This window comes from Takifugu flavidus, chromosome 6 (assembly GCF_003711565.1).
Source record: "Takifugu flavidus isolate HTHZ2018 chromosome 6, ASM371156v2, whole genome shotgun sequence".
In the NCBI taxonomy this organism is placed as follows: domain Eukaryota; kingdom Metazoa; phylum Chordata; class Actinopteri; order Tetraodontiformes; family Tetraodontidae; genus Takifugu; species Takifugu flavidus.
The window spans coordinates 894,403-918,868 of NC_079525.1; the positions used below are offsets into that span (position 1 = coordinate 894,403).

Genomic DNA, 24,466 nt, shown 5'->3' on the forward strand with positions numbered 1-24,466 from the left:
GGAAATGAGCCATCATTTGTAAAAGTTAATACCTGTGAGCTCATCATCATGAACCACATGGCCACTGCCCATTCTTATTACTCTCTAATCACAAACCTGCGCAATAAAGGTTGCCGGGGCAACGCGTTGCCTTTAGGGAGTTACAACCTGGCTGAGGAACAGGAAATTGTCCAAATCGTGATAGGTTGGGGGTTGAAGACCTCAAAACCGCAGTTAAAATTTATACAACTGGCTTCAGACGCATCTGACATGGTTTGTTGTCAGATTTTGGCTCTTTTTGCTGGCCAGGCAACAGAATGGAAGTCAGTTCTGTGATGTTGGTTCAAACGGCGGTGGGTGGTTGGCAGGTCGCTCGCACGCCAGCGTGTGATCACGCGGTTGAGGAGGAAGCCAGTCGGGGGGCAGCAGAGAACTTAGAGGAAAGGTGGATCCAGGGATTCCCACCTTCAGGGAACCTTGTCAGTCAATACCAACGGGGAGGAGGATTCTTGAAAGGAATCGTGTTTAATCAGCCGAGCGTGACCTTTGTCCCCTTCCTCCATGACCGTCTCCAAATGTTTTTGGTTAATCGCATTACCCCCTGCTGGGGGCCTCAGTCTTTCTCGCCTTATGTCTGAAAGCAGCATCAGAAAGGTTCTTAGGGAGACTTTATACCTCAAAATGGAATTTCACAGCTCTTTGAAAGGACTTTTAAAATCGGTGAGTACGTTTGAAACTCAAGATCCAAGGTGGCAACAGCATCACCATAGAAACCGCTGCTATTTATAACCGCGCGTTCTGTAGAATTCACTGCACGATCAAGAAACCACCCAAGAACTCCCGTTAAGTGCCAAGTCTTTAATATTCTGCACAAAGACAAATGAAATATTTACCAACCTTTACAGTGACAAAACTAGATTTAAAGCTCAACACAAACATCCCACCTCAGCGTGGCGTCGCTATGCTACTCGACCTCGTCTGATTTGTCAAAGCTGCTGTTGGTTGCTAAGGTTACAAGGCTCCGTTCAATAGTCTTGCATGTGCGCACATGGCAACTGCAGCCACAGAAAGACGTTATGGACTAAGCAGTAATGCTAAGCATGCGTTCGATGTACAGGAAATATTCAGTTTTCATCTAAGGCAAGTGTATGTGCGAGTTACGATGCCCAGCACGCTGCCGGGCATTTCAGTGTCATGTCTTCATATAATACTATAGCTCTCTGTGTTTATATGCATGTTGTAAAGACAAAAGACATTTACCTGTCAATTTCAACATCTCGGCTTTACAGTTTGGATTTTCTCATGCACCATGGCTTTTCAAAGTACTTTACAATGACTCTTTCTTTACAAGATACAAAGATAACTGTGTAAGATGACTGCAAATTTACTGCAGTCTTATAGCAATACTCACATTTTACATCCTGAGAATTAAAAAAAAACGTATCATCCTGGTGCACTTGAATGCTTTTTAAATGGGTGAAGTACATGAGCAATAAAACAAGGGCGTCTCTGCCTGCCAGTTTTAAAAACACAATTATTGCAATTCTTTTGTTTTTCCTGCCACCTTAAGTGTCACTAATGGCCCCTTCTCACTGAACCTTCTGCTGCTTTAGTCTCGTCCTTTGTCCACCAGCAAGGGACATTCACAGCGGATGGAGCTGAGCTGGCCATCGGCTCATATTTTGGAATAAAGTCAAAATGTTAGACACGCAAATTCAGTCTGTTATGTGCAAGAATGAGGTTGCACAAGAGGTTCTCGTGTCCTCAAACACACCTGGCAACACGGATCTGTGGCTGCCACCATGGGTCCAAACCCCTTAAAGGATCGACTGTCACGTTTGGAAGAGGACCTAAAAAAACCTTCTAGTCTTTCAAAAACTCGAGGTATGCTGGAAATGATCAGGCTGGTCACAAAAGAACAGACGTGCACTTTAAAGACCTGATATTCAGTTCACGCTGAACAAACCTTACATCCTAATTTCATGAGTAGATATTAACTGAAGATTGTGGGTTGCTGCTGTTTGTTTTTGTACCTTAATAGTGAAGACTTCTCATTTTTGCTTCAGAACATTCAGACACGTTTGAGATCGGGTCTGAATGTTCTGAAGATGTTCCACTATCTTCTTGAGTGAAACACAGCTCCAACTGTATGAAATCAAATCTTTAAAGGTTAAAATGATTCCGATTTACTCGTTTCCAGTGATTTCAGTAGATTTCCAAACTCTCAGTAGAAACGTGGGGAAAGGATGAAGTTAAAACTTCAACATTCTTCTCCCACTCTTCACTGCTCCATCACAGGTCACCACTCAAGTCTACTTTTGCCTTATGGCGCGTCACCTTCCGTCTCATCTGGTTTTCTTTAGAGCGATTTATCCTGATGGATCGACTGCAGACAAGCTAGCAGCTGGAAGTACGGACTGCCCGGCGAGGCCACGGTCTCGAAGACCGATTGGAAAGCCCTGCGGTCCAGCTCCTCGTCAATCTGGTGCCGGTAGAAATCCATGGCCACTAGACAGAAAAGGTTGACGTCCACAACATCGCTGGAACCCATGCGGCTGATCACGTGCGGCAGCCTGGTTCAGAACGGGGGAGTTAAGGAAGAGAAACGTCACATTTCAGGGTCATATCTCACCAAAACGACGGTGCCCTGCATCGTCATTTAGTCCTCCGACTGGTCCTTTATCTCCAGATATCTGCGATCAAACCCATCTTAGCCTCATAAGGATACAGAGCGGAGATCCACTGGGAGGTGGACGCAGAGACGAAGAAGCAGGAGAGGCTCCACATGGCCATGGCCACCGGGGTCCTCTGGGTGAAGTTGGACAGGGACAGCAGCACCCAGTCTCGCACCATAGAGGACTGGCCCGTGGCGTGGAGTGTCTGGAAAACCTGGGAGTGAGGCGGTCGGAGGGAAATGAGAGTGAAGACAACATGGATGGAAAACAGAGAGGCAGCAGATGACGAGTCTTTTACATTCAGGTCAAAGCGAGTTGGGTTCACTGTGCGGAATAATGAGGTAAAAGTGGGGCAGCGCGTTGGTTTCACAGTTCTAGTGAAGAATACAATTTTAACAGCTTGGATATGCAACAGAAAAGGAATGTTATGGGAAATGTTTGGGAAATTGACCAGAACTGTGCCTGATTTAATGTTACACTTGGAAAAGCAACACACACACACACACACACACACACAGGATTGAGCTTGGACAACAATTAAAAACAAGTCGAAGTTTCCATGACAACGTGCGTAACTAGCAACTAACAACTGGGGCTGGACCTTCTCGGTACCCCTAATAAGGAGCAAACGCTCGGGACTTGAATAAACGGAAATTTACGGTTTGAAATTGTATAAATTCCACAAAGAAAGAGTTGTGATTCAACACACACGGCTCCTGTTGTGCTGCTGACCTTGTAGACGACAGTAGCCATGAATTGTGGGTATGGTTGCTGATTAGACAGGAACTCTCCGATGACCTTGTTCATGATATCCTGTGGTGGGAAGAAGTCATCCAGAAACTGTGGTAGGATTCTGGCTACCACCCGCGCTTCACTGGGTAAACCTTTTCGGATTCTGCAAATGCGAAAAGAAAAAAATAAATTCCAGATGGGGAAACAATACTAGAGGTTAGTGTTCATTTGCCATGGGCAGCAGAAAAACACCTGGATTAGAAAAGCATTTACCTGTCAAAGAGCACAGACACCCTCTCCATGGCAACGATTATGGACTCGCTGTCAGGGACCTGTGGGTCAGAGTGGGCGGAGCGAGCGGCAGGGCTGGCTTTCTCCTTGCCTGAGAACAAACCAACATGACCCGCCGTGACGCCCAGCGCCTCTGCTACAGCAGAGCCAGACTCAACCTGACCTCTAACCCCTGCCACATCTGAACCTGATGTGAGCACCGCTGAGGGGATCACAAGGAGGTGGAGAGTCAGCGGCACCAGTTGACCCGGTGGAGAGAGGTTAGATTGTGATCAGGGACACCAATATCACAAGATCAGAATTTAGTTGACCTGAAAATTTGTTAAATTCTGAGAGCTGCGTTTGCTGGGTTGACATTTGCCAGCTGTTCTACATCATCCTCTGGTCTAAATGGGCTGGAACTCGCTGTCCTGTACAGCAGCATTCCCCAACCTGTGGTCTACGCTGGATAAGCGCACAATGAAAAATCATCCACAAAATGGTTTATTTTTGTACGACCCTAAAAGCCGACACGTTAATGTTTGACTTGCTTTTAATACCTCTGATGATAAAATGTATATTCATCCCTATAGGTTCAAAAACCACTTTGATGCCAAGTTATTCTCACAAGGTCGGAGAAAAGTGGTTGGGAAGTGCTGGTGTACAGAAGATAAATGGAGACGCAGAAAGTTACTGAACAGCTTCAGTTGCAAGAGCAGAGGATTACTGGCAAACGTGATGGCAAATCTAGAGCATATAGACGCACCATAACAGAGAGGGCTGACGTAGGGGTTAGAGGTAAGGGTCTACCGGACACACTTATTGTCTACGTGCATGCAGGAAGTCGGCGTTAAGTGAGTTAGTGCTGTACACACATTGAATACAGGTCAAGTGTGAAAATCTGTGATATTAGCCACTTTTTAAAGTCATGAAACGATCATGCACCAAGCTCAAGCATAACACCAACACGTGCACGCGGCCCCTTTCTTTGTTTTAGCACTTTATAATTGCTACAAGTTATTTGGAAGTGGTGGAAGCAGTGGGGAGACTATTGGATGTTACGGTGTCGCTACAGTCGGTCGGTCACGGGGTGGGTTTACACAAGAGTTCCCCGTCGCTGGGATGCATTTGCGGTGGTTTTTGTGCACGAGCCGTTCTTACCCGTGTACATGCAGGTTAGCATGAGGCCCAGGGCAGCCATGGCCCTGTGTGGCGATGGCATGTTCACTCTGTCCACACTGAGTTTGACCAGCGCTTCCCCGTCGACACGAGACAACTGCTCCGACAGGAGGAGGCGCTCGAGCCCACGGAGGACGCAGTGATAGATGATGGAGGGTGTGGAGTCCTCACTGGCCGACACCATCACGCCGCAGAGCTAAACCACGGAGAGACACAGCAGAGAGGACGGATTTACCAGGACAGGACAGGACAAGGACCGTTTGTTCGTCGGGCTTTGGCGACATCGTTCCTCCCGCCCTTCTGAACAGAATAGTGACCTGTATGATTCCCGCCATGAACTCGGTCCCCACATCCAGGGGGTAGTTCTCCATCATGTAGAAGGCCACCGCGCACATTACCAACACATGCTGCTGGTTATGCAGATTCACACAACTGCAAGATAGGAGCAGAAAAAGATACTTGAGTGGTTTTAACCCACAAACCGTGTTTCCCTTAAATAAGGCAAAAGCATACTCACTGAGCTATAGCCCTCAGGTTGGACAGCAGGTACTCGGAGACCGTGGGGATGAGCTGTTTGGCCGTGTCGTCCAGCAGGTCACACTCCAACACGTACAACACTCCATGGAGAGCCCCCATGCGGCTGGGCAGGTGGGTGCTCCGCAGCGTTGTCTCCAAGAGCCGACACACAGGCTCTGCTATTGCTTTGTCCTGGGGATGGATATTCACATGTTGAAATGGTGTAAAACTAGATGAGGGTTGGGGGTTAAGTGATGAACCCAATCACCATTCCCAGCACGGCGGCAGCTTTGCAGATGGCGGGGACCAGGTACTGATTGAGGATCTCGTCCTCTGGTGGGTGGAGTTTCTGCAGTTCCATTAATGTGGAGAACATCATATCAAACTGGTTCCTCTCTGTGAACAGGTCCGACACTGCCAGCAGCTATAGAGGGGGACAGGAGAACCACCAGGGTCAATGTCAGAGGTGGAGGACAGAAGCATGACGAGTGTTTGCAGCTCACGCACCGATCGAACGACTTCACTGATGAGTATGGTTGGGGTCTTCCTGTTACTGGGGGAGCCTGGGATGACCCACTGGCTGTAGAGCTCCAGAAGAAACTGGGAGCACGAATGAATGTCCACACCTGCACGATGCTTCCTGGAAATAGATTTGATCTATTTACACTTATGTCACATGACCAATTTAAAGTACAAATGGCCGAATTTATCTGACCTTGAGTTGATGGGCGATAATGGTGGAGAGGTGGGGGCTGGAGGGTCTGCTTCATCGTCTTCATCCTCACCCCACTCTTCTTCTCTCAGTGGGGTTATGTTGTTACCAAGCCACACGGAGTGAATAGAGACCTTGACAAGGAGAAAAAGGGGGAGATATCATGAGGTTTTGAGTTGAGGGTGATAAGGCGTTCAGGTTTTTTAGTATGCTTCCACCAAAGCTTCCATTGGAAAAACCTACTGACAGAAATCCCAGCTTCTTCACCTGTGTGGTTTTTAGCTTGGAGGCAATTCAGAGAGTTGTGTTATACTCAGTCATTATTCATTCATTAATTCACTTCCAGTCTTTGAACTACAAAAGCCTGTTGCAGGAATGGCATCACTTTAAAGACCTAAAATAAACTGAAGCTGCCCTTAATGCAGACAAACAGGTCACCTGGTTGACTGAAAACCACGTTTAAACTCTTGAAACAGTAATTTACATTATGGTGCAGTTCATTTCCTACCTGCCCCAGCTTGTAGTCCATGTTGCCCAGCTCCCTCTCGGTGTTGATCTGAAGCAGCAGCTTCTCGTGGCTTATCAACGTGCCTGCTGTAACATAATAGTTACACGTGAATGTAACATTAGGAGTTACTGCCACATGCAGCAGTTGTTGAATTTTGTGTTACCAGGTGAGGCTGCCGACAATGAGGGCACAGGGTCCCAAGCGTGGTATGGGTGGTACGTATGGACGTTGTCCCTCTTTGACACAAGAGCCTGAATCTCCCTCTCCACCTCTCCCCTGATCACCGCAAGCTTCCTCCCAAACCTGAGCGGGGATGCAAATACAACATCATCTAAATGTCCTCAGCGCCCCTAATGAGCATCCTGTAAAAGGGATGGCTTCTTAACGACCGTGTTTCCAGGGCCTTGAGGCTCTTGTTACGGGGCTGCTGTTCCAGACAGCTGACTGCAGGGTTGCCAGCAGTGGGCAGGGTCATGGCGCTCAGCACCAGGCTGGTGATGGCCTGCACTGCCAACACGTTCAGCTGGGTACGCTCAAGGTCCTCCTAGTGACGAGGAGGATAAACAAAACATTAAAGCAGGGAGAAGATCGCGGAAACATGCACACAACGTAATTCTGCATGAAAGCCCCGGGTGTGAGAAACACCTGCGGATGCAAAAGAAATGTGGTTACCTCCTGCTGTGTCTCCTCCTCCTGGTCCATAGTGATGGGTTGGGTGACCAGCACCCCCAATAAAGTGGCCCAGGTCTCCTCAAACTGAGTCCTATTGCTCCAGCCTAAATATCATTCAAAACAGATCCCAGTAAGCTCTGGTAAGCCATAATGGGGGACAGTCCTACATAAAATAAAGAAATAAAGAAGAAAAACATTGAATAATGTGTACCCAAAGTGTTAATCCGGTACAGGAACTCTCTGAAAACATCTTTTTCTTGCAGGAAGTCCACAGGTATCTCAGGCAGGGTGGTGCCAAACTCTCCTCCTGGCTGAGGGGACCAGCCCAGTTTCCAGACCTGCACAGAAAGCTTTAATAAACCAATGGAACTATCCACAAATTCAAGGCATGCTGTCAATAAACTGACCAGTGGAGGCACGCGAGTATGGCTGTTGACCAGAGGCAGTCGGGACAGACTGATGATGATATTGCGTAAAGTCGGTGTGAGGAAAGCAGGGAAAGCAGTGTTTCTATGGTGGCCCAGGGAAAGGACGCTCTGAAGACCTTCCACCAGTTCTGCCATGATCTCACAGGCTTGCCACTCTAAAGTGTCTGCAATTGGTAATGTTTCCCATAAAACCCATCATTAAAAAAACATTATACATCTCAAACGAATGTGTAATTTCATTCACCAGAAATCTCCAAACTACTCACGGTTGTCATGGACAGAGTCAACTTGGTCTTCATCATCAGAGTGTCGCAGCGCTTTGGTCTTTTTCCTCTCTGGATGCAGAAGCTGGTCACCAGGACTTACAGCCACTGAGTGGAGAAGTTCAATGAGCATTTGTAAAAACCAAATCCAACATCTGATCACATGTACTCAGACTCCCTGATGTTCTCCTCACCTGCCAAAATGATGTGATGTAAGCAGTAGATGAGGGAGCAGGTATGCGTGTTGTACTCTGGGGTGGACAGTTTGTTCCAGACACAAGGTTGCTGCAGGGCCAAGCACAGACATGACAGAGCCCACTGCAGGTCCACGCTCAGGGGCAACTGGTCCTGGAGTAGGTGCCACACAACCACCTAGGCCATAACAGATACAGAGGCGGTGAAACCAACAAGTCCTGACCGACATGTTTAAGATCTGAAAATGTACCTCAGTGGCAGCGCAGGTAAAAGTAGTGATGAGATGTTCTTTATCAGAGGGGATGCGCAGAGAGGAAGGCAGCTGCTTGACAGTCAGCAGGTACTGGGACAGAGCTCGACATAGTGACAGAACCCTGGAGTAGAAACCTGGATCACCTGAAAAAGCCCTCAGACAATGTTACTGTCCCATCCAGCTTCCCCTGAAGCTTTTGAGTGACTCACCATACACCTCAGCTAGCTGCTTCCAGTGTGACTGTGGATGGGAGGTTGGAATAAAGGAGTGGTGCGGAACAGGGAGTAATCCGGTGGCCCCAGCAAGCTGTTCTAGGGTCACTTGTAAAGCCGTTTCCAACAAGAGGGAGCCCTGACCCCGTAGCAACCGCTGCACACCCAAACTCAGGCATGGACATAGGAGACTTAGGTTGAATTCCTGCTGATATCAAGGCAAGTTTAAACAACACATCTCAGCAGCAGCGCAGTTGAAAGTGCTATAGATTAGGACAACAAAATACAGCTACGTGGTTAAAAAAGCTACAAAATGAAAGCTTTTAAAACGTTAGAGTGCTAAAAACTGACCTTGCAACTCATGACGCTCAAGAGGTCAGCAGGAGGTAGTTTGGTTAAAAGTTCTGTTGTCTCCAACAGGGAAACATCTCCATGGAGACAACACTGGGACTTTACCAGGGCCACATACCACTCCTATGAAAGTAAATCCCCCCAAAAGATGTTTTCATATTTTCAAACAGGACAGAAAATGCAAACGCCACAGCGCATTAATCCTTCACCTTATCTGCAGTGACCAGCTCAGGGGCGGGTGGGGGATCACCATCCAGGGGGTGTGATGTCACAGGTGTTGAGGGGCTGCTGGTGTCAGATACTGTGGCTCTGAACCGGTCCAGAAGAGAGTAGAACCTCTGATGCCTATGAAAAGACAATTGCATAGAAAGAGATGAACAAAAAGCAGTATTTTCTTCAAAACTTACCATCTTGCACAATTGTCAATGTTGTCAGACCCGGGGACGACTGGTCAAGACGCACGATAATTATATTTGAATCAATGTTTCGATTTTTCCGTGTTGCGTTTACAGCACGTTGATGTTTGACACAGGCAATAAGTCATTACCTCTGAGCAAGACCACTGGTCTGGAGATACTCCTGGATCCTATGCAGTTCCTCCAAAGGCAGCTGAGCAACACTATTCTGCAAGGGACAGAAAACATGTTCAAATGATGAATTCCAAACATGGTACAAGTACACACACTGTAAATTTTGCATGTAAAATACATTTTAAATAGTCCTGTAGCGACTGCAACACTGTGCGAACCACCCATTTGTATGACAAACCAATCATTACGAATATTACTCCAAAAGCAAGAAAGAGCTTGTACCTGTAATGTCTCTGCTAGCAGCATCTCCACCCTGCGACACGCCAGCGTATCCACCATGCGAGCCAAAACCCTAAACGGTGTGCTGAGGAGCTTATCCACGTACAGCATCAGCAGCGAGCCCGACTGACTTAGGTGGATGCCTTCCAAACACTGCAGTGTCTTTTTCAGCATTGTAGGCTGAGGATGAGAAACAATAAAGGTTTCCCACTTAGTCACAACAAGCAGTTTATAAAATGCTGTAGTGTTTCCAATCGTGGGTTTCTTGGGAACAGCACAATCTTATGAGCAATGTGTCAGAGGACGGACCTAAAGTAACATTTTTAACAATTTGTGTAAAAATTCACAGCATGAACTGAGAAGATAATCTCACCGAATTAAGGTTGTCACAGCGGGACTGAATGGCCTGGATGAAGAGGCCGCTGGCGGCAGAGTTGCGGTGAACTGCACTGATGAAATCCTGCACCGGAGGCTCATGGGAAAGGTCAATGAGGTCCCGAACATGGTTGACAATCAGCCAGGTCAGATGCTCTGAGTCGTGGAGGTTCTGACACTAAAGAAATAGCATAATTACACCTTTAAATACGGTACGCAGGGTTACCTAATCAGTGTTTAATGAACTATTCTCAATAATGGATTGGTGTATTAGCATAGACTAGTTTACTTAAAGGTCTTACCACATAGTCACAGAAAAGAATGAGGGCTCCCCTGCGTACAATCTCTCTATTAATCATGGCTAGCCGCGTCTCAGGCTTCTCCTCTCCTTCTCCCGAGGAATGAGGACTCAGCAGCTTCGTACACGAGAGGCTGTGTCCCCTGACGGAAGGTAACAGTAATTATCATATGATGGAGATCCGTACTGTAAAAAGGTTAACCAAATGATGTTAAGGTTAATGTGAACACTTACTTAGGCGTCTGGTGTACCTCAGTCCACCAGGAGTAGTTGGTGTAGTCAATGATGAGGAGGACCTGGCACCACAGCAGCACCAAGGAGGGGTGGGTGGTGATCAGGCAATGCACCATGCTGTTCAGCCCCTCTAAGGGGTAAAACTCTATCCCAGAATGTCCACTTCCACTTTCGCCCTTCAAAAGACGGCTGGCTGCAACAGTGATTCTGCGAAACATCCCTGAAGGGGGAAGAGCAAACCTGTGTTGTTCGACTCAAAAAGGGATACAGTACAAAGGAATGACCACCTGAGTCGATAGGCTGAATTATTACAGTTGTGGTTTATTTATTGAAATAAATACTTTGACTCACCACTTTTGAATACATGAATAAGACACATGAGAAGGGTGCCCAGCTGTTGGCAGTAGAAGGTGTGTTGTTGCTCCGTAATGTCAACTTTGACATGTCTGGAAGAGATGTCATCCAACAGCACTCCTACCAGCTGGATCAGGAATCTATAACATAGCGATGGATAAAAGGGGACTCAATTCTTACATCAGAAGGCTCCTTAAAGACAAAGCAGCCCCACACCCACCTGGCAAAGGTTTCCTCAGGAAGGGATTTTTGGGCCTCGCCGTTGGGCTCCTGGTTCTGCTGCCCGTCACCTGCAGGTTGATCACTCGGTGAGAGGTTTGGCTGCTGAAGGCGCTTTATTGTGTGGCAGGAGAGGAGATGTGGGGAGAGGGACAGCTCATGGATCCGGGACAGGACAATGTCCTCAGTGGACTGAGACACAAGCACTCTGAGGACTGCCAAAATACCCGACACCCACAACTGTACTGTAGCTACAGATGCCTGAGGGGAGGAAAAGTAATACTGGCTCAATGTTCAAAGTCCGTTATAATCATTTAATGTTCAGAAAGATGCATTGTCTTGTTTATATTTTGTTCATCAGAACAATCTATGCACATGCAAGTGTTAAAATAGATTTCTAATAGACACACTGTGTTATTCAAAGGATTCTGGACTAATGCACATCAAGGTCAACGAGGGCTCTCACCATGGTAACTGGGGTTGTGAACATACTCTTTAACAACATGTCTACAGGTCTGAGAGAAGAAGGAGCTACAGTCTCAAACAGAGTGTTCAACACTCCCAATGCCTCTGGAGAGTCCAGGTGCATCTGGAAAGAAACAAACACAAGTTTTCTTCCTGCGTGCGCGACCTTTCTGAGCAACAGCGTGATCTGAATTCATAAAACAATCAAAAAGTCAAGGCTAATCAACATATAGTGCAATTTCCTACCTGTTGCTTAGCAATCATCGGCAGTATGACATCGGCTATTTGCCGGGACAGTCGCTTCCACTTATCCTCATTCTCTTTGTGACATTGCTGTAGTACAAGAATGAACATCTCCAACACCTACAGGACATGGGGAATGTTTTTAATGGGAGAGTGCAGTGTGGAAGAGACTTTCTTTCTGATAATACCTGATGGTACTGCACAAGTCGGAGCAGCATGGAAACGACCACCTCTTTTTGCGTTTCCAGCTCTTTGCCTGCATCTGCTTTGTTGGAGCCTCTCAACACAAACAGATCATGAACTATGGGCTGCAGAGCAGGGATGGCTTTGAGGGAAAGTAAAAACGATTAATTTCTTAACCACAGACACTGTGTATCCATGTAATGCTTACGTTCGATGGATGCTGTCAATCATCTTCTTACCGTGAGTAACAGCTTTCCTGCCACTTGCCATGATGCCGTCACAAAGCTGAATGATCTTTGGGATGCTGATAATTTGCTTGGAGTGGTAACGCTCATATGACAGGAGCACCAAGAAGAAGAAGATGTTGGGAATGATTGCTTCGGAATCTCTGTGCGGGCACCAAAATGATTAGAGTCAGACGATGGCGCCAGCTAATGAATCTTGAAAAGTCCCAAGAGACATGGTGAACATGTCGAGACTTGCCTGAACTGTCCCACTTCGATGTACTCGAACTGCTTGAGGACGAAACCGATGAACACCTGGAAAAGGAAATAGCTTCTGAGTAGGATGCGTACATTCCCCAAACTGAGACCCAGTTCCAGTGTAACATTGTGAGAAAGGAATCTGCACCTGGTCAGAATCAAGCAGGCAGTAGTTGACTCGGAGCTGCACCAGCTGTGCCAGCAGGTCCAGCACTTGTCTCTGCAGGGCCACAGATGTGCTGGTAGTGTACTGCTTCAAAGCTTTAATGACCAGCGGCTCAAACAGGCGTATGTGGTTGTGGATGGCATTCTGGAAAAGAGCTTTACTTACTAAACTTACAATTAATTAGAATGTAGGTTTCAACGAAGGTTATAAAATAAAAGCTTACCTTGTCTCCTCTATGGCGTGCAGCGTTAGCAATGTTGGACCTCAGCTGGTTTGAGGTTTTCTGCATTACATCAAACCACCTACGAGAACAGCGTCATTAAAAATTAGGACTCCATAGCTGAATCTGGACACTGGATCACTGTACGGTCGCCTAGCAACCCTGTGCGTTGCTGCAGCTTACCCAGAAGTATCCTGCTCATGTTCAGCCTGCACCATGTTGCGAAGACTAGCATCAGCAAGAGCCTGAGTGAAGTGAGTGTACGGGGCCATGAAGCAGTAGTGGTAGAGGCCTGGCCGCAGGCTGGACGACCCGAGACGAAGGGCTTTGCCCTGCGAACGGCTGGGCCCGCTCAGAAAACCCTCATACTGGGAGGCCAGATTGGTACCAAACAGGGTCTTCAACAGCTGAGAAACAAGTACCCATAGATCAGCATGATAATGTGTCATTGACAAAAGCAAAGAACAGCAATACACTTTTACAGTGTTGTTTTTACAGTCCCGTTATTGAATGTGTGTAAATATGATGTATGGAACCATCGCACAGGGAACCCAATGACTTTACAGGCCCTGTCGGCAGGAACCAGCCTCACTCTGTGTGGAGTGGAACCAGTTGCAGCACACTGCTCAGTGCTGGAACTACAAAGACTGCCACACAACTACAACTACACAACTGACCTGCTGCACACACACAGTAGCCATGGTCGGTTCTCTGGAGAAACAGGACTTGAGGTAGCCCAAGATTTCCTCCACACACTATCAAAACATGTAACACAATTAATTGCATGTGCTGCTTATATTTATGTAGTTAACACAAAGAGTAGGAGTTCCCCAACCACCCCCCTGACCTTGTTGATATCATTTAGCGTGGCCAACTCAAGGAGCTGCGAGAGGACGTCGAGAGCGGCGCGCAGGAAGCTGCCAAACTTCTCCTGGTTACTGTGGAGGTCTAGCATCACCTAGAGATGATCCACAATCATCATCCATCTCAAACAACCATCTTCTCTGCCGACACTGAAAGCAGTTTAAAATAGATGTACAGGTGAACCTTAAAGTTGGCGTGTGTGGCTTTGAGGACATCATACAGCTTGAGGTAGGGGGGCAGGTGGTAGAAGCTGCCAAGGGTGGTAGATTTATGCACTGCTGTTGATCCTGTGCTTTCTGTTGGCCTACCTAGTAGCAAAAATATCTTGTTAAAAACATTTTACAGGGATTTAACGTATTGGTGCAGTGTTTGGGTGTAGACATACCTGTGTTGGCCTCATTGCCTTTTTTGGGGCTTAAAGGGGCAGAGCTGGAATCAACCGCATCCTTGTCTTTGCCCTTTCTGCGGATGGGACTGAGTGAGGGGGTGTTTGTGAGGGATGGGAGGGTGGCCTAAAATGTATGACAGCACAGAACAAAGTCAAAACAATGTATGGTTCCCAGTTGGTTAAATGTAATTATTGCCACATTATGAGCAGGTAAAATCTAACTAGGACCACTCTAGACTCACAACACTCCCCTTAACATTTAATCTGAACCACGTCGAAATCTAAAGAGGTTTTTGCATAACCCCTGTATATAGGACACATACCAAATCATCATCACTCGTTAAGAAACAGATAAGGTTGGACAGTTAATGGGTAAGAAAACATTGCCTAGCATCTTTGCTATATGCTTCATCATTGTCTAAATGCGAGCAGCATAAAGTCATGTCATACACTGAGGCTTTCGAGTGACCAGACAGCAGTTCGTTCTCTCCAGTTTGACTTCAGCAATGCTGCCATGTCCATTTTCAAATGATCACAAATTGACTGTTATTTCTTCCATTGCCTTTCCATCGATCTAACAAGCATTTCCTCCCAACTACTCCACTCAGCAGTCGTCGGGGTGGCGTGCTGACAGATGGAAAAGAACCGAGTTACCTTAACTGGTGGCCCAGGTGGTGTGTCATCTAGCACATGGGCACAAATGTTGAGGACCTTCAGAAGGTGGGAAAATAGCTGCTCAACCATTGCCACAAATGCACGATCCGACAAGGCTGCCCAGGGTTCCTCCATTTTATGGGTGCCCCCACTAGTGTTAGTGCTGCTGCTGCTGCTGTCATCTTCCCCGGCCCAGGGATTCCGCAGGCATTTAGGAGCTACGGCTGAAATTATGATAACAGTTTACAGCCACATCTCATTGGGGAAACACTGACATTTTAAAAATGTGTTAACTGCCCACCAGCAAGCAGATTGCCACAAAGCAGAAGTGCATCCTGGTGCGCAGAGAGATCCAGTGGAAACCAGGCAGAGGAGAGTAATGACAGCACCATATTAGCCGTCCCCACGGTCAGCGTCCTCCGCTCAGGATCTACAGCAGAGGATGTTGTAGAAGAGGCCGGAGTGCTGCCTGACTGAGACACACTGCAGAGAAAGAGGATCAAAAATACATACCTCAGAAAACCAATACATTTCTATAATGACAAGTTTAAAATAAAAAAAGGGGGTCCGCAAACCTGGGTGTCCTGCCCCTGCTGCGACCGACACTTGAGCGGGAAGAAAAACTGCTCTGGGAGCTTATGTGGCCACAGTGCCAGCCTGTGGTCCACGTGCAGATTGGAAAATGTACAGCCAGGAGGCACAAGGCTTCACAGCAGCCAAACTACAGACGGAGAAAACATGTAAAACACAGTCACACACAGCAGGTTTGCCTGGAGACGGTCTGGTGCAGATCTGTGTGAATATTTCCTGACACAACAAGTCAAAAACGTTGTTGGAGAACTTACAGTGAGAGCTCTGGAGGTAGATGAGGTGAAAGCATGGGAGACGGCAGTGACGACTCTGGACAAGTTGTTCTCCACTGTGACATCGGCCACGTTGTTGGAAAGGTTGAAGCCTCTGTATGTCCTGGTCAAAGAGAGAAATGTTAGAAGGTTTAGAACATTTGTGAAACGTTTCCAACCTCCTCCTATAGCAACTTCAAATATATTGAGTACCACATAAATGTGACAACCCCCCCCCCCCCCGTGATTGTACCTTGTGATTGTACTGACTGTCAACTGCGAGGGAGGTTGTGTTTCATGCATCAGCAGCTGCAGGTAAACAGAACTCTGGTCCCGTGCAATAGCTACGACCGGGTCTGCCTGCCCCTGGTCACAATCAAAGAACAACCTGGAGACGAGCCTGGCGAAGGCCCGCGGGTACGGAAGCGCGTTCGCATGGAAACACAGAGAAACGCTGTTAATCCAAACTCCTGCATCCATGACCAGGAGAACGGCACCGAAAACTCGTACCTGCTGACGGCAGAAGCTGCCACGTGACGAACTCTGGGGTCATCGTCTCCCAACAGCTGGATGACAACGTCGTTTAGGACTCGTTCCTGCAGCCGTAGTCGCTACACGGAGCATCGAATTCAGGAGTGGTTTGAATAACACAAAGTCTTTCAGTTTGATATAAGGAGGTAGTTTGGAAAATTACCCCAGTGTAATGATGATCCCCCTTGTGCAGAGCTTCACTTTTTCTCTCCAGAAAATTAACTAAACTGAAGGGAAGGAAATGGGAAATATTAACTCAAATTCAAGAAAGCCAAGTTGTGTTTTTATCCAAAACGAAAAAGCCGATGATCAAATCTATTCCGTGCACGTGTGTGCGCCGCAGCCTGAGACCAGTTGCCAAGTCTTGAAATAAAACAAGACGTAACCCTGACTGACAACGTCGAAAGCACAATTAAACGTGCATATTGATGTGAATGCCATTGATCATTACCGGAAATCCATCTCGGCCAACGTTTCCAGGAGCTCCGTCCGAACAAGCCAGTAGGAAGAGTCCTTGAGCGCGAACAAGTCCCCAGCAGCCGCAGGCCGAGCTCGCTCAGCGTGCTGCCACACAGCGACATGATGCAGTGCTGGAAGAAGCCGTTCAAAAGGTCAGACCCTCCCCCAGACACAGGTGAGCTCGTTGGCTCGGATCCACCTTACCCTCACTGCAGAACAAGCCATTTTGCAGGTAACTGAGGATTCATCTTTCAGGGCTTTCTGTAACAAAGGCACCAAGTCCACCAGGGACAGAGGATTGCCTGAAGAGGGAGGAGAAAAGAATCAGCCATGAAGGCCTTTCACTACGAGACAAAGCTCCTTGTGCATCCACACCTACTGACCTGTTTTACTCTGCACGCTGGCCAGCCAGCTGTGGATGTTGTAGCGCATTTTACTGAGCGCCGCCTGGATGATGGCTGCACACAAAATGGCCGTGGCTCCTCTGATTTGAGGGTCTCCGTGGTCAATAAAGCCTAGAACGTCACTGATGTACTGTTGCTCTGCAAGGGACCAGAAGTTGAAGTTACTGATGTTTCTGGAGCAGCAGTTCAGCCAATGTAGGAACATACCTGCCTATATTACATGCTGATTTTCTATACATACATAGTCTTGTTTCCAAACTATGGAGCTCTATGCTGCTCCTACCTTCAGCGCGGAGGCCGTCCAGCGGCTCCAGATACAGGGAATTGAAGAAAGCTTCCGGGTGTAAAGCTGCTGCCGCTCCGACGCAGCTGACTGCCAGGGCCTTCACGCTCACGCGCACGTCCCTGTCAGGGGTTAACCCTTGCATGGAGAAGAACGCCAGAGATCAGAGAAGGTTGTAAAATAAACTAACCAAACACATCTTTTTTTAACGCAGAATTTCCTTTGCTTGGTAAAAAAGTTTGGCTTTAACAAGCTCTAAGTATCAAGGTGGAAATATGAAAATATCCATTTTTGTTTTGTATATTTCAGGACTCTGTTCGATTGTGTGATGATTATTGGCCATCGTTGAATTTAAATGATAGTAGACATTTACAAAAACCAAACAGTGGAACGCACTATGGAACCATTTAACATTATTTAATAAGGTTGTGGCAATTATCTGGAACTATGTCAGACTTTCAACAAACAAACAACTATACATATATATATATGGTGTATATATATGGTATATTTTGACTGGTGTGCCAAGTCGCACCATTCCTCTGTCCTGTCAGCAGGAAGGATGCCGACAGAAGCCGTACACAGTGCACCACTGGCTCCGCCCCCCTGTCGGTGTAATGTCCAATGGCACCCTTAATCCGCGACATCTACAGCAACAAAAACCAGGAAGGACGGTGAAATACCGGTTGTATTTGTGTTTTCTTCCTTTGTGGTAAAAAACACATATATGCTGGTCGTACCTTGTTGTCGGGTTCAGGTTCAGGAGGTTCGTCTTTGGGGATGAAACGATCCACGCTGCTGTCCGAACCCTGTCTGTTGTGACCTCTACTTTCAAACAGGTGAGGCTTACTCAGAGCTGCAACAGAAACGAGGATCAGCAGAGGACACGGAGCCTGGCCAACCTGCCCGTCACGCTGCTGAAACATACCCAGTGCCGAGCGCAGGAACGGGTCTGGGGGGTCTTCTTGAGAGGAAGTCGCCGTCCCTTCGTCTTCTTCGTCTTGTAGTGTTCCGATCTGCATCCCAGAATACTGGCTCTCGCTGCCATCCAGAACCTGGTGCAGAAAGAAAGGCCAACTTCTTTAGAATGGATCCAAATACACAAACCAAACCTTGCAATCAAAAAAAGGAAATGCAAGTGCATGCATAACATACATCTATAATCAATCAGTACTGATTTAAGTTTGCTGGGTTGGGGACGGCATAACTCCAAACATCCCAAAAATAATAATAAAACAAAACCTTGAACATTCATAACATGCTTGGATCATTACAACTTACAAACTAATGAGGCATCAGAGAAAGCACAGGGGGAAGGTCTCCACAGGCCGAGCCTTAACACAAGCTGAATCCTATCAGATCTGGTCATTTTCTGTCTGGTAGGCAGTGAGAATTTCATGGTACACGAGGTACACACACATTTCTAGGTTGGGTTCTTTTCAGTGCACAGGAAAACAGTTTTAAGGAAAGCCAAGACTTCCTGTTTAGCCACTAGGGAACCCTTGCACATTCTCCAAAGGGAAGCAAATCTGGAGGATTCATTCGAAAGGTCGTCCCATCCCATTTTTGAGAGGCAATTGCTCAAAGGAGGAAGAGAAAATGGGATCGAACCAGAGGCAGGAGCAGCGCTGCACAGAACCGATGCTCCGCAGAGGTTGTTGGGGTGGGGGAGGGGACGGGGGGCGCAAACATAAAGAGAAAAGCTCCCGGACAAGCATGGGGATCCTGTGGCTGCTCCGGGCCACTCGGCTGACCTTGTCGCTAGTGCTAGAGGAGGAGGTGGCGAAAAGGGAGGAAGAAGAGGAGGTGAAGGAGAAAGAAGAGGACGACGAAGCAGTGTAGTCGCTCTCCGTGGGATCGGGACCCTCGGTGGAAGCTGGCGACGGTGGGGGCAACTCAATCACCTGTGGCGGTGGAGTGCACGACTGCAGGGGTGTGAGGAAAAGGACGGGGGGGTAGAACTGTTAGAAGAAATGTTGATATGAGCGGGAACAGCGTCCGAGCCCAGCCCCCCACGTTCTCATGCTTTCTTTTAGAACACTTTTAGAACGTAACCCACGGTTACGGTCTGCCTGGGGTTTGCCGACAAACAGAATCCATTTAAGCCATTTGTGGTTGGCGGCTACATGATTGTAGATTTGTTCACTAGGCTACAACACAGGGGTAAACAGAGGGGGTTTTAGGCCTTGAGGTTTAGCATGAATCAGCCAAAACTTGGCCAATGTCATCTTTGGGATGGCACAAAGCAACAAAACGTGGGATGTGATCCCTAATTACTTTGTTAACGACCAAGCAATCCAAATTGCACAACCAGACTGACCAGTTCTGCCACATCTGAAGGCGTCACAGCCGAGTCTGGTCCTTCTGTCGTGGTCTGGGAGGAGTCACTGGGTGGGAGAGAATGATCGTAAGCTCCACTTCCTCCTACGGGCCGTCCTTCCTGCGCTGGATTTTCAGGCGTGGCGTCTTCGACCGTTTCTGGAGTGATGTTGGCCCCACAGCTGGAGCTCCGACTGAGCATGTCCTCCTCGTCATTGGGAGACTCGGGAGTGTCTGAAGCGGACGCCCCACCTCCCCTGCCTCCCTGCTCCGACGAGGCACTGAGGTCCACGGAATCGCCGGGCTGTATGGTATGTTGGGATGACCGGGGCTGCTGGGTGATTATGTCCACCTGTGCAGCCGAGGAGTTGTCTGCACCAACTACTGCACCAACGGCTGAAGAATCAAGCAAACAGCGTTTTGATGCTAAAGCACAAATGAACGACCCAGAAATATTTAAGATTTATTCCAACCTGTGAAATAACCAGTTGTGACGTCTGTTTTTTCTGGATCATCCTCCAACGCATCTTCCTCACCAGAGAGCATTTTACCTGGAAACAACAGCTTTCATGTTACTGAAATAGCAGTCTCGCCCCTAACTGAGAATATTTCAAAAGTCTATCAAATTAAATGCTAAGACAATCAAGAAAGAAACTGGAAAATATTCCTACTCCCACCACAGTAATGCTGGGATCAGACTACACAAATTTAGCCGCTTTGGACCCGACAGACCTGTCGCAGAGAGCGGTTCAAAGGCGCTGTCGGACCACAGACATAATGAAAGATTGGCGATCTGGTGTCGAGGACGACGTGGAAAGTTTGGCGTGTGAGAATTGTTTTGCTTTTTCTGCCGAGTGGAACATGTCCTACAATGTGTTCCTAGGCAACACGCATCATCACACGCGTCATCTCTCGGCAACAGCAGTGATGAATGGAAAATACTTGTAGCGAGGCAACTCACTGGTACAAGACACACAAACTGGTGACAGGCCGACCGCCATGAACGAGAAAAAAACATTGTGCAGTCTGATCCAGGCATAAGAGTCCCAGGGGAAGGTACAGGTAAGTCACCTCTATGCTTCCTATGAAGGAGTGGACTGCAGGTAGACCCTCCCCCAGCTGCAAATGGCATGAAACAGGAAGAAGACACAAGAGGGGAAAGAGAAAAGCTTAAAAAGGCTTAATCGGGGACAGTATTAATCGGGAGACAGGGAACATGTTAGCAGGCAACAAAAATAGCTAATGACCAAGACTAGAAGGAAATAAGCGGACAGCAGCAGGAGACCCCCCCCAGAAGCGTGAATGTGTTAGAGCTGAAGCGCACGCTTGTGTTGACAGTACCGATGAGCTCCAGGATGCTGCCAGAACGGGCACGGCTCTCGATGTCCTGGCGAAACACGCTGGCGTGTTGGATGCTGCCGGCAGTGATGAGCACGTGCAAAAGCTCCGGCGGCGGCGTCCTTAACGTCTGCTGGAGGAGTTCCAGAGCTGCCGTGACAACGTTGTGGTCCCAGTGCTGCGTGTAGTGTAGCGTCAGCTCATACACCTGTAGACAAAAAAACTGGAGTCAACAGTCTGGAGAGAACGGAACAGGCTGATGTGTGACCCGAGGGACGTCCCTGCAGGGTCAGGAAAGAGAAGAAGAAGAAGCAGAACAGAACCTGGAGCAACTGTTCGGGAGCCGGCTGCACATCGGCCTCCTTCTGCATGACGCCAAAGCTTCCTTTCAGGCTGATGGTGTTGACTTGCTGCTGCAGCAGAGGCATCAGGTAGCGGAGGGTTAGCAGCACGCCCAGAATCAGGTGGCTGTGGTGCTCCTCGTCTACCGGCACCAGTAGACCTGGAATCCAGCAGATTGGTGGCGTGTGACCTCGAGCCTTTCTGAAAGGGTAACGTGTGAAGGTGCTGGAGTGTGTCCCACCGAGCAGCACGTTAAGGAGCCAGGTGTAGAAGTAGCTGGTGCGTCTGGAGTGTTGGCACACGCTGACCGCTGAGCTCGCCGCCGTCCGTCTGATGGTCGGCGAGCTGGACTTCAGGTTGGCCACAAATGACTTCAACAGCATCTAGAAGAAACACGATTGTTCCCCGATGAAAACAAACCTGCAGGATTTGTGAATTTACTCACGTTTAATGAATGGTGACGCTAATATACGACTGTTGTTATCTCGAACTCTACTGTAGCAGAACTGAACAAAAATACTCAATAAACCACTCCTGACTTTTCTCATTTGTCATCTTGATACATAAATGAGAAGCTGGTTTCTCCGCCTCTGCCTTGTACGGATACCTTGATCTCTCCATCGTTAGCGAAGTGTCCCAGAGCAGCCATGATCTTGGGCATGGCGGCGGCCAGCGTCTCCTGGATGGTCTCCTCCTGCCGTTTGGTAATTCTGGTGAGGCACGGGAGCAGGTTGACCAGGTAGGGTCTGGGTCACAGGTGTCATCGGGGGCGTTGGGAAGCAAACATAGCAAATTAGAAAAGGGACATTTAAAGAGCGGTGCTGCTCAACCATCGCTGATCTTGTTTACCTGCACTTCTGTGGTCGGATCAGGTGGGCCAGCTCAGCAAACCTCCACAAGGCTGCCCTCAGACTCCGGGAGGCACCATTCTTCAAACACATTTATCACTTTAAGGACGGCACTCACTACACAACAGGTGCTTTTTCTAGATGCTCGGGTCAGTACAAACCTTCTAAAAATGGCAAATTTCCCATAAATGACACAGCAACTTTACAATGTTTCTGTATTTACATGTAAATAAAACCAGACCAATAACAGTTACAAAACATGCGTCCAGACATCTTTCCTTACCTTTTTAATTTCTTTATACAGCTCAAGCTGCAGTCGAGGCAGATTGGAATCCATCAGGGCCTGAAGATAGAAATTAAGAGATAATAAACAGAGGGAAGGGACCATTGAACTGAAACTATGCAGAAGACTTTAGATTTAAAAAGGTCTAATTGAACATGACTGTGAGGGCGCAAAGTCCTGCTCACTTTAATGATTCTGTTCAGGCACTCGTCAGCTACCATCCGGACGTCTGATTCACTGTCGTCACTGCAGAGCAGGAACATCTCCATGGCGATGCCGAGCAGTTTCTGAAATTCTGGAGATGTTCTGCTCACCAGGGCATACGAGAAGAGCAACAAAAGATTGTATCACATATACATATACATATATATACCCAATACAACCAAATTGTGAGTACAGTTTTCCTTTGTGGTTACTATATTTACTGTTAGCTCATCTTAAATTCCCACCTCAGAGACTGAGCCACTATGTTTTCACATATTGTCAGGCAGTGCGACACCCTGTCCTTCTTCGTGGTAGCCTGTTCCTTTTTTCTGTCAAAATGCAAAGGAGTGACAGGACAAACAGACGGACAGACGGGAAGAAACAGTCAGAGGGGCTCAACTTAAGCAATGTATAATTATCTGGAATAACCCAGAACAGAGAGAAGTGCAGACACGTGATGACATTTGACAATAGTGTGTGTGGCCTGAGCACCACGGGTCAATATTAGCATTGGAATCATAGTTTAATTTTTCTAATAGTGTCCCAGCTGAGCAGATTTCCAACAGAGTAGCTTAGAGTAGCTTTGTGGCTCTTAAGCAGCTGCCTTGCGACAGTTAAGGGACGACTTCAGTTCATCAGATAGAATCTTACACTACAACCATTCCCAACTCACCGTTAGTGGCAAGTGGCAAACTTTATTACTAGCATATAATAATGTTACAATGACCAGATAGCGAAATTAGCTCATATTAACACTTGGTAACCAGGGAGGCACTGGCGTTTACTGGCTAAGCTAACCGATTAGCATGACGACTGATAGCTTGCTGTGCAGCAGATCCTCGTTATGCAAATATCGACTTACTGTCTTTGGACGATTTCCTCGGCGGTTGGTGGTCCTTGTTGCTGCTGGAATGACTTCAAAGATTCGAAGGCCTTCATCAATTTCTCCATGGTGGCCATTTTAACAATTATCAGTCAGGTTGCTAGCTTGGCTAGCTAATATTTACTATGAGAGCCAAATAGCTAGCCCAGTAGGGACAAGCACGGCCAGCCAAGCGGTGGGTAGTGGGACGAGAGTGATAACACTGCTCGTGACAGCTACCGCACGCTTTCCACCCTTTTCCCGTAGAATATCCCTTATTCCTTCACAATTCTATTTGCGAACAGACAAAATCTTTGTGGATTATTTGCCATCTTTGATGCAGCGCTGCAGTCCGCGACAAATCGAACCAGGAAGTAGCACTATGCGCGAGGTTGACAGAGCTGTGGCTCAAACTCAGTAGCCAATCAAAACGCGCCGTTGTCTTGATTGACATGAGAACCGACCAATTATTGCCAGCGATGTTTCTTTTGTTGTTATCGTTTCTGTCACGGGACCACCAAGTTCCTGACGTCATCGTATCGGAAACAGCATTAATAATAAGAAATATACATTTATACATTTAATTCTTCAACTTCTTGCCTTTACAATGGTTACCGCAGAGCGTTTCTATTAAAGCTTTGTTTTAGAATGAGTATTAGTCATTATCTGCAAATTAGAAATATACAAATATAATGTAGCAAAACTTTCATTGCACTTACACTAAAACGTGTTCCCGTCGTGCCTTTAATTAAAATATTATGTAGTAGAATGATGTAGGTAGAGCTTAATCGACCCCCCCACCCCACCCTCAAATTATTTAAAGTTTTATTTGTGCTTATCCATCAAATCAAC

The 24,466-nt window shown here is 47.4% G+C and overlaps 1 protein-coding gene and 1 non-coding gene across 2 annotated transcripts; both read right to left on the reverse strand.

Moving 5' to 3' along the window:
- Positions 1–822: 822 nt before the first annotated feature.
- On the reverse strand, positions 823–24,000 carry htt (huntingtin). Its single transcript, XM_057035237.1, is given in 68 exon segments — positions 823–2,552; positions 2,708–2,868; positions 3,387–3,549; positions 3,660–3,879; positions 4,818–5,031; positions 5,153–5,267; positions 5,353–5,543; positions 5,620–5,775; positions 5,859–5,991; positions 6,067–6,197; positions 6,572–6,657; positions 6,735–6,874; positions 6,961–7,115; positions 7,244–7,347; positions 7,455–7,581; positions 7,651–7,835; positions 7,938–8,042; positions 8,129–8,306; positions 8,380–8,525; positions 8,592–8,799; positions 8,946–9,068; positions 9,155–9,290; positions 9,493–9,569; positions 9,758–9,934; positions 10,128–10,307; positions 10,432–10,570; positions 10,662–10,881; positions 11,013–11,155; positions 11,236–11,495; positions 11,701–11,823; positions 11,946–12,062; positions 12,131–12,267; positions 12,365–12,513; positions 12,609–12,664; positions 12,756–12,917; positions 12,997–13,075; positions 13,177–13,400; positions 13,671–13,748; positions 13,841–13,951; positions 14,041–14,165; positions 14,243–14,369; positions 14,900–15,123; positions 15,201–15,382; positions 15,475–15,620; positions 15,745–15,865; positions 15,995–16,141; positions 16,252–16,352; positions 16,436–16,499; positions 16,724–16,805; positions 16,808–16,862; positions 16,936–17,033; positions 17,115–17,273; positions 17,419–17,556; positions 17,954–18,065; positions 18,159–18,274; positions 18,347–18,473; positions 19,739–20,133; positions 20,211–20,288; positions 20,809–20,856; positions 21,079–21,283; positions 21,399–21,577; positions 21,659–21,800; positions 22,025–22,163; positions 22,267–22,346; positions 22,549–22,608; positions 22,734–22,854; positions 22,998–23,081; positions 23,615–24,000. Coding segments are annotated over 68 exon segments (9,576 nt in total). The 5' UTR covers positions 23,713–24,000; the 3' UTR covers positions 823–2,338.
- LOC130528106 (small Cajal body-specific RNA 14) lies at positions 13,518–13,647 on the reverse strand. The gene has a single exon (XR_008951216.1). It is a non-coding gene; the product is annotated as a small Cajal body-specific RNA 14 (non-coding RNA).
- Positions 24,001–24,466: the final 466 nt, after the last annotated feature.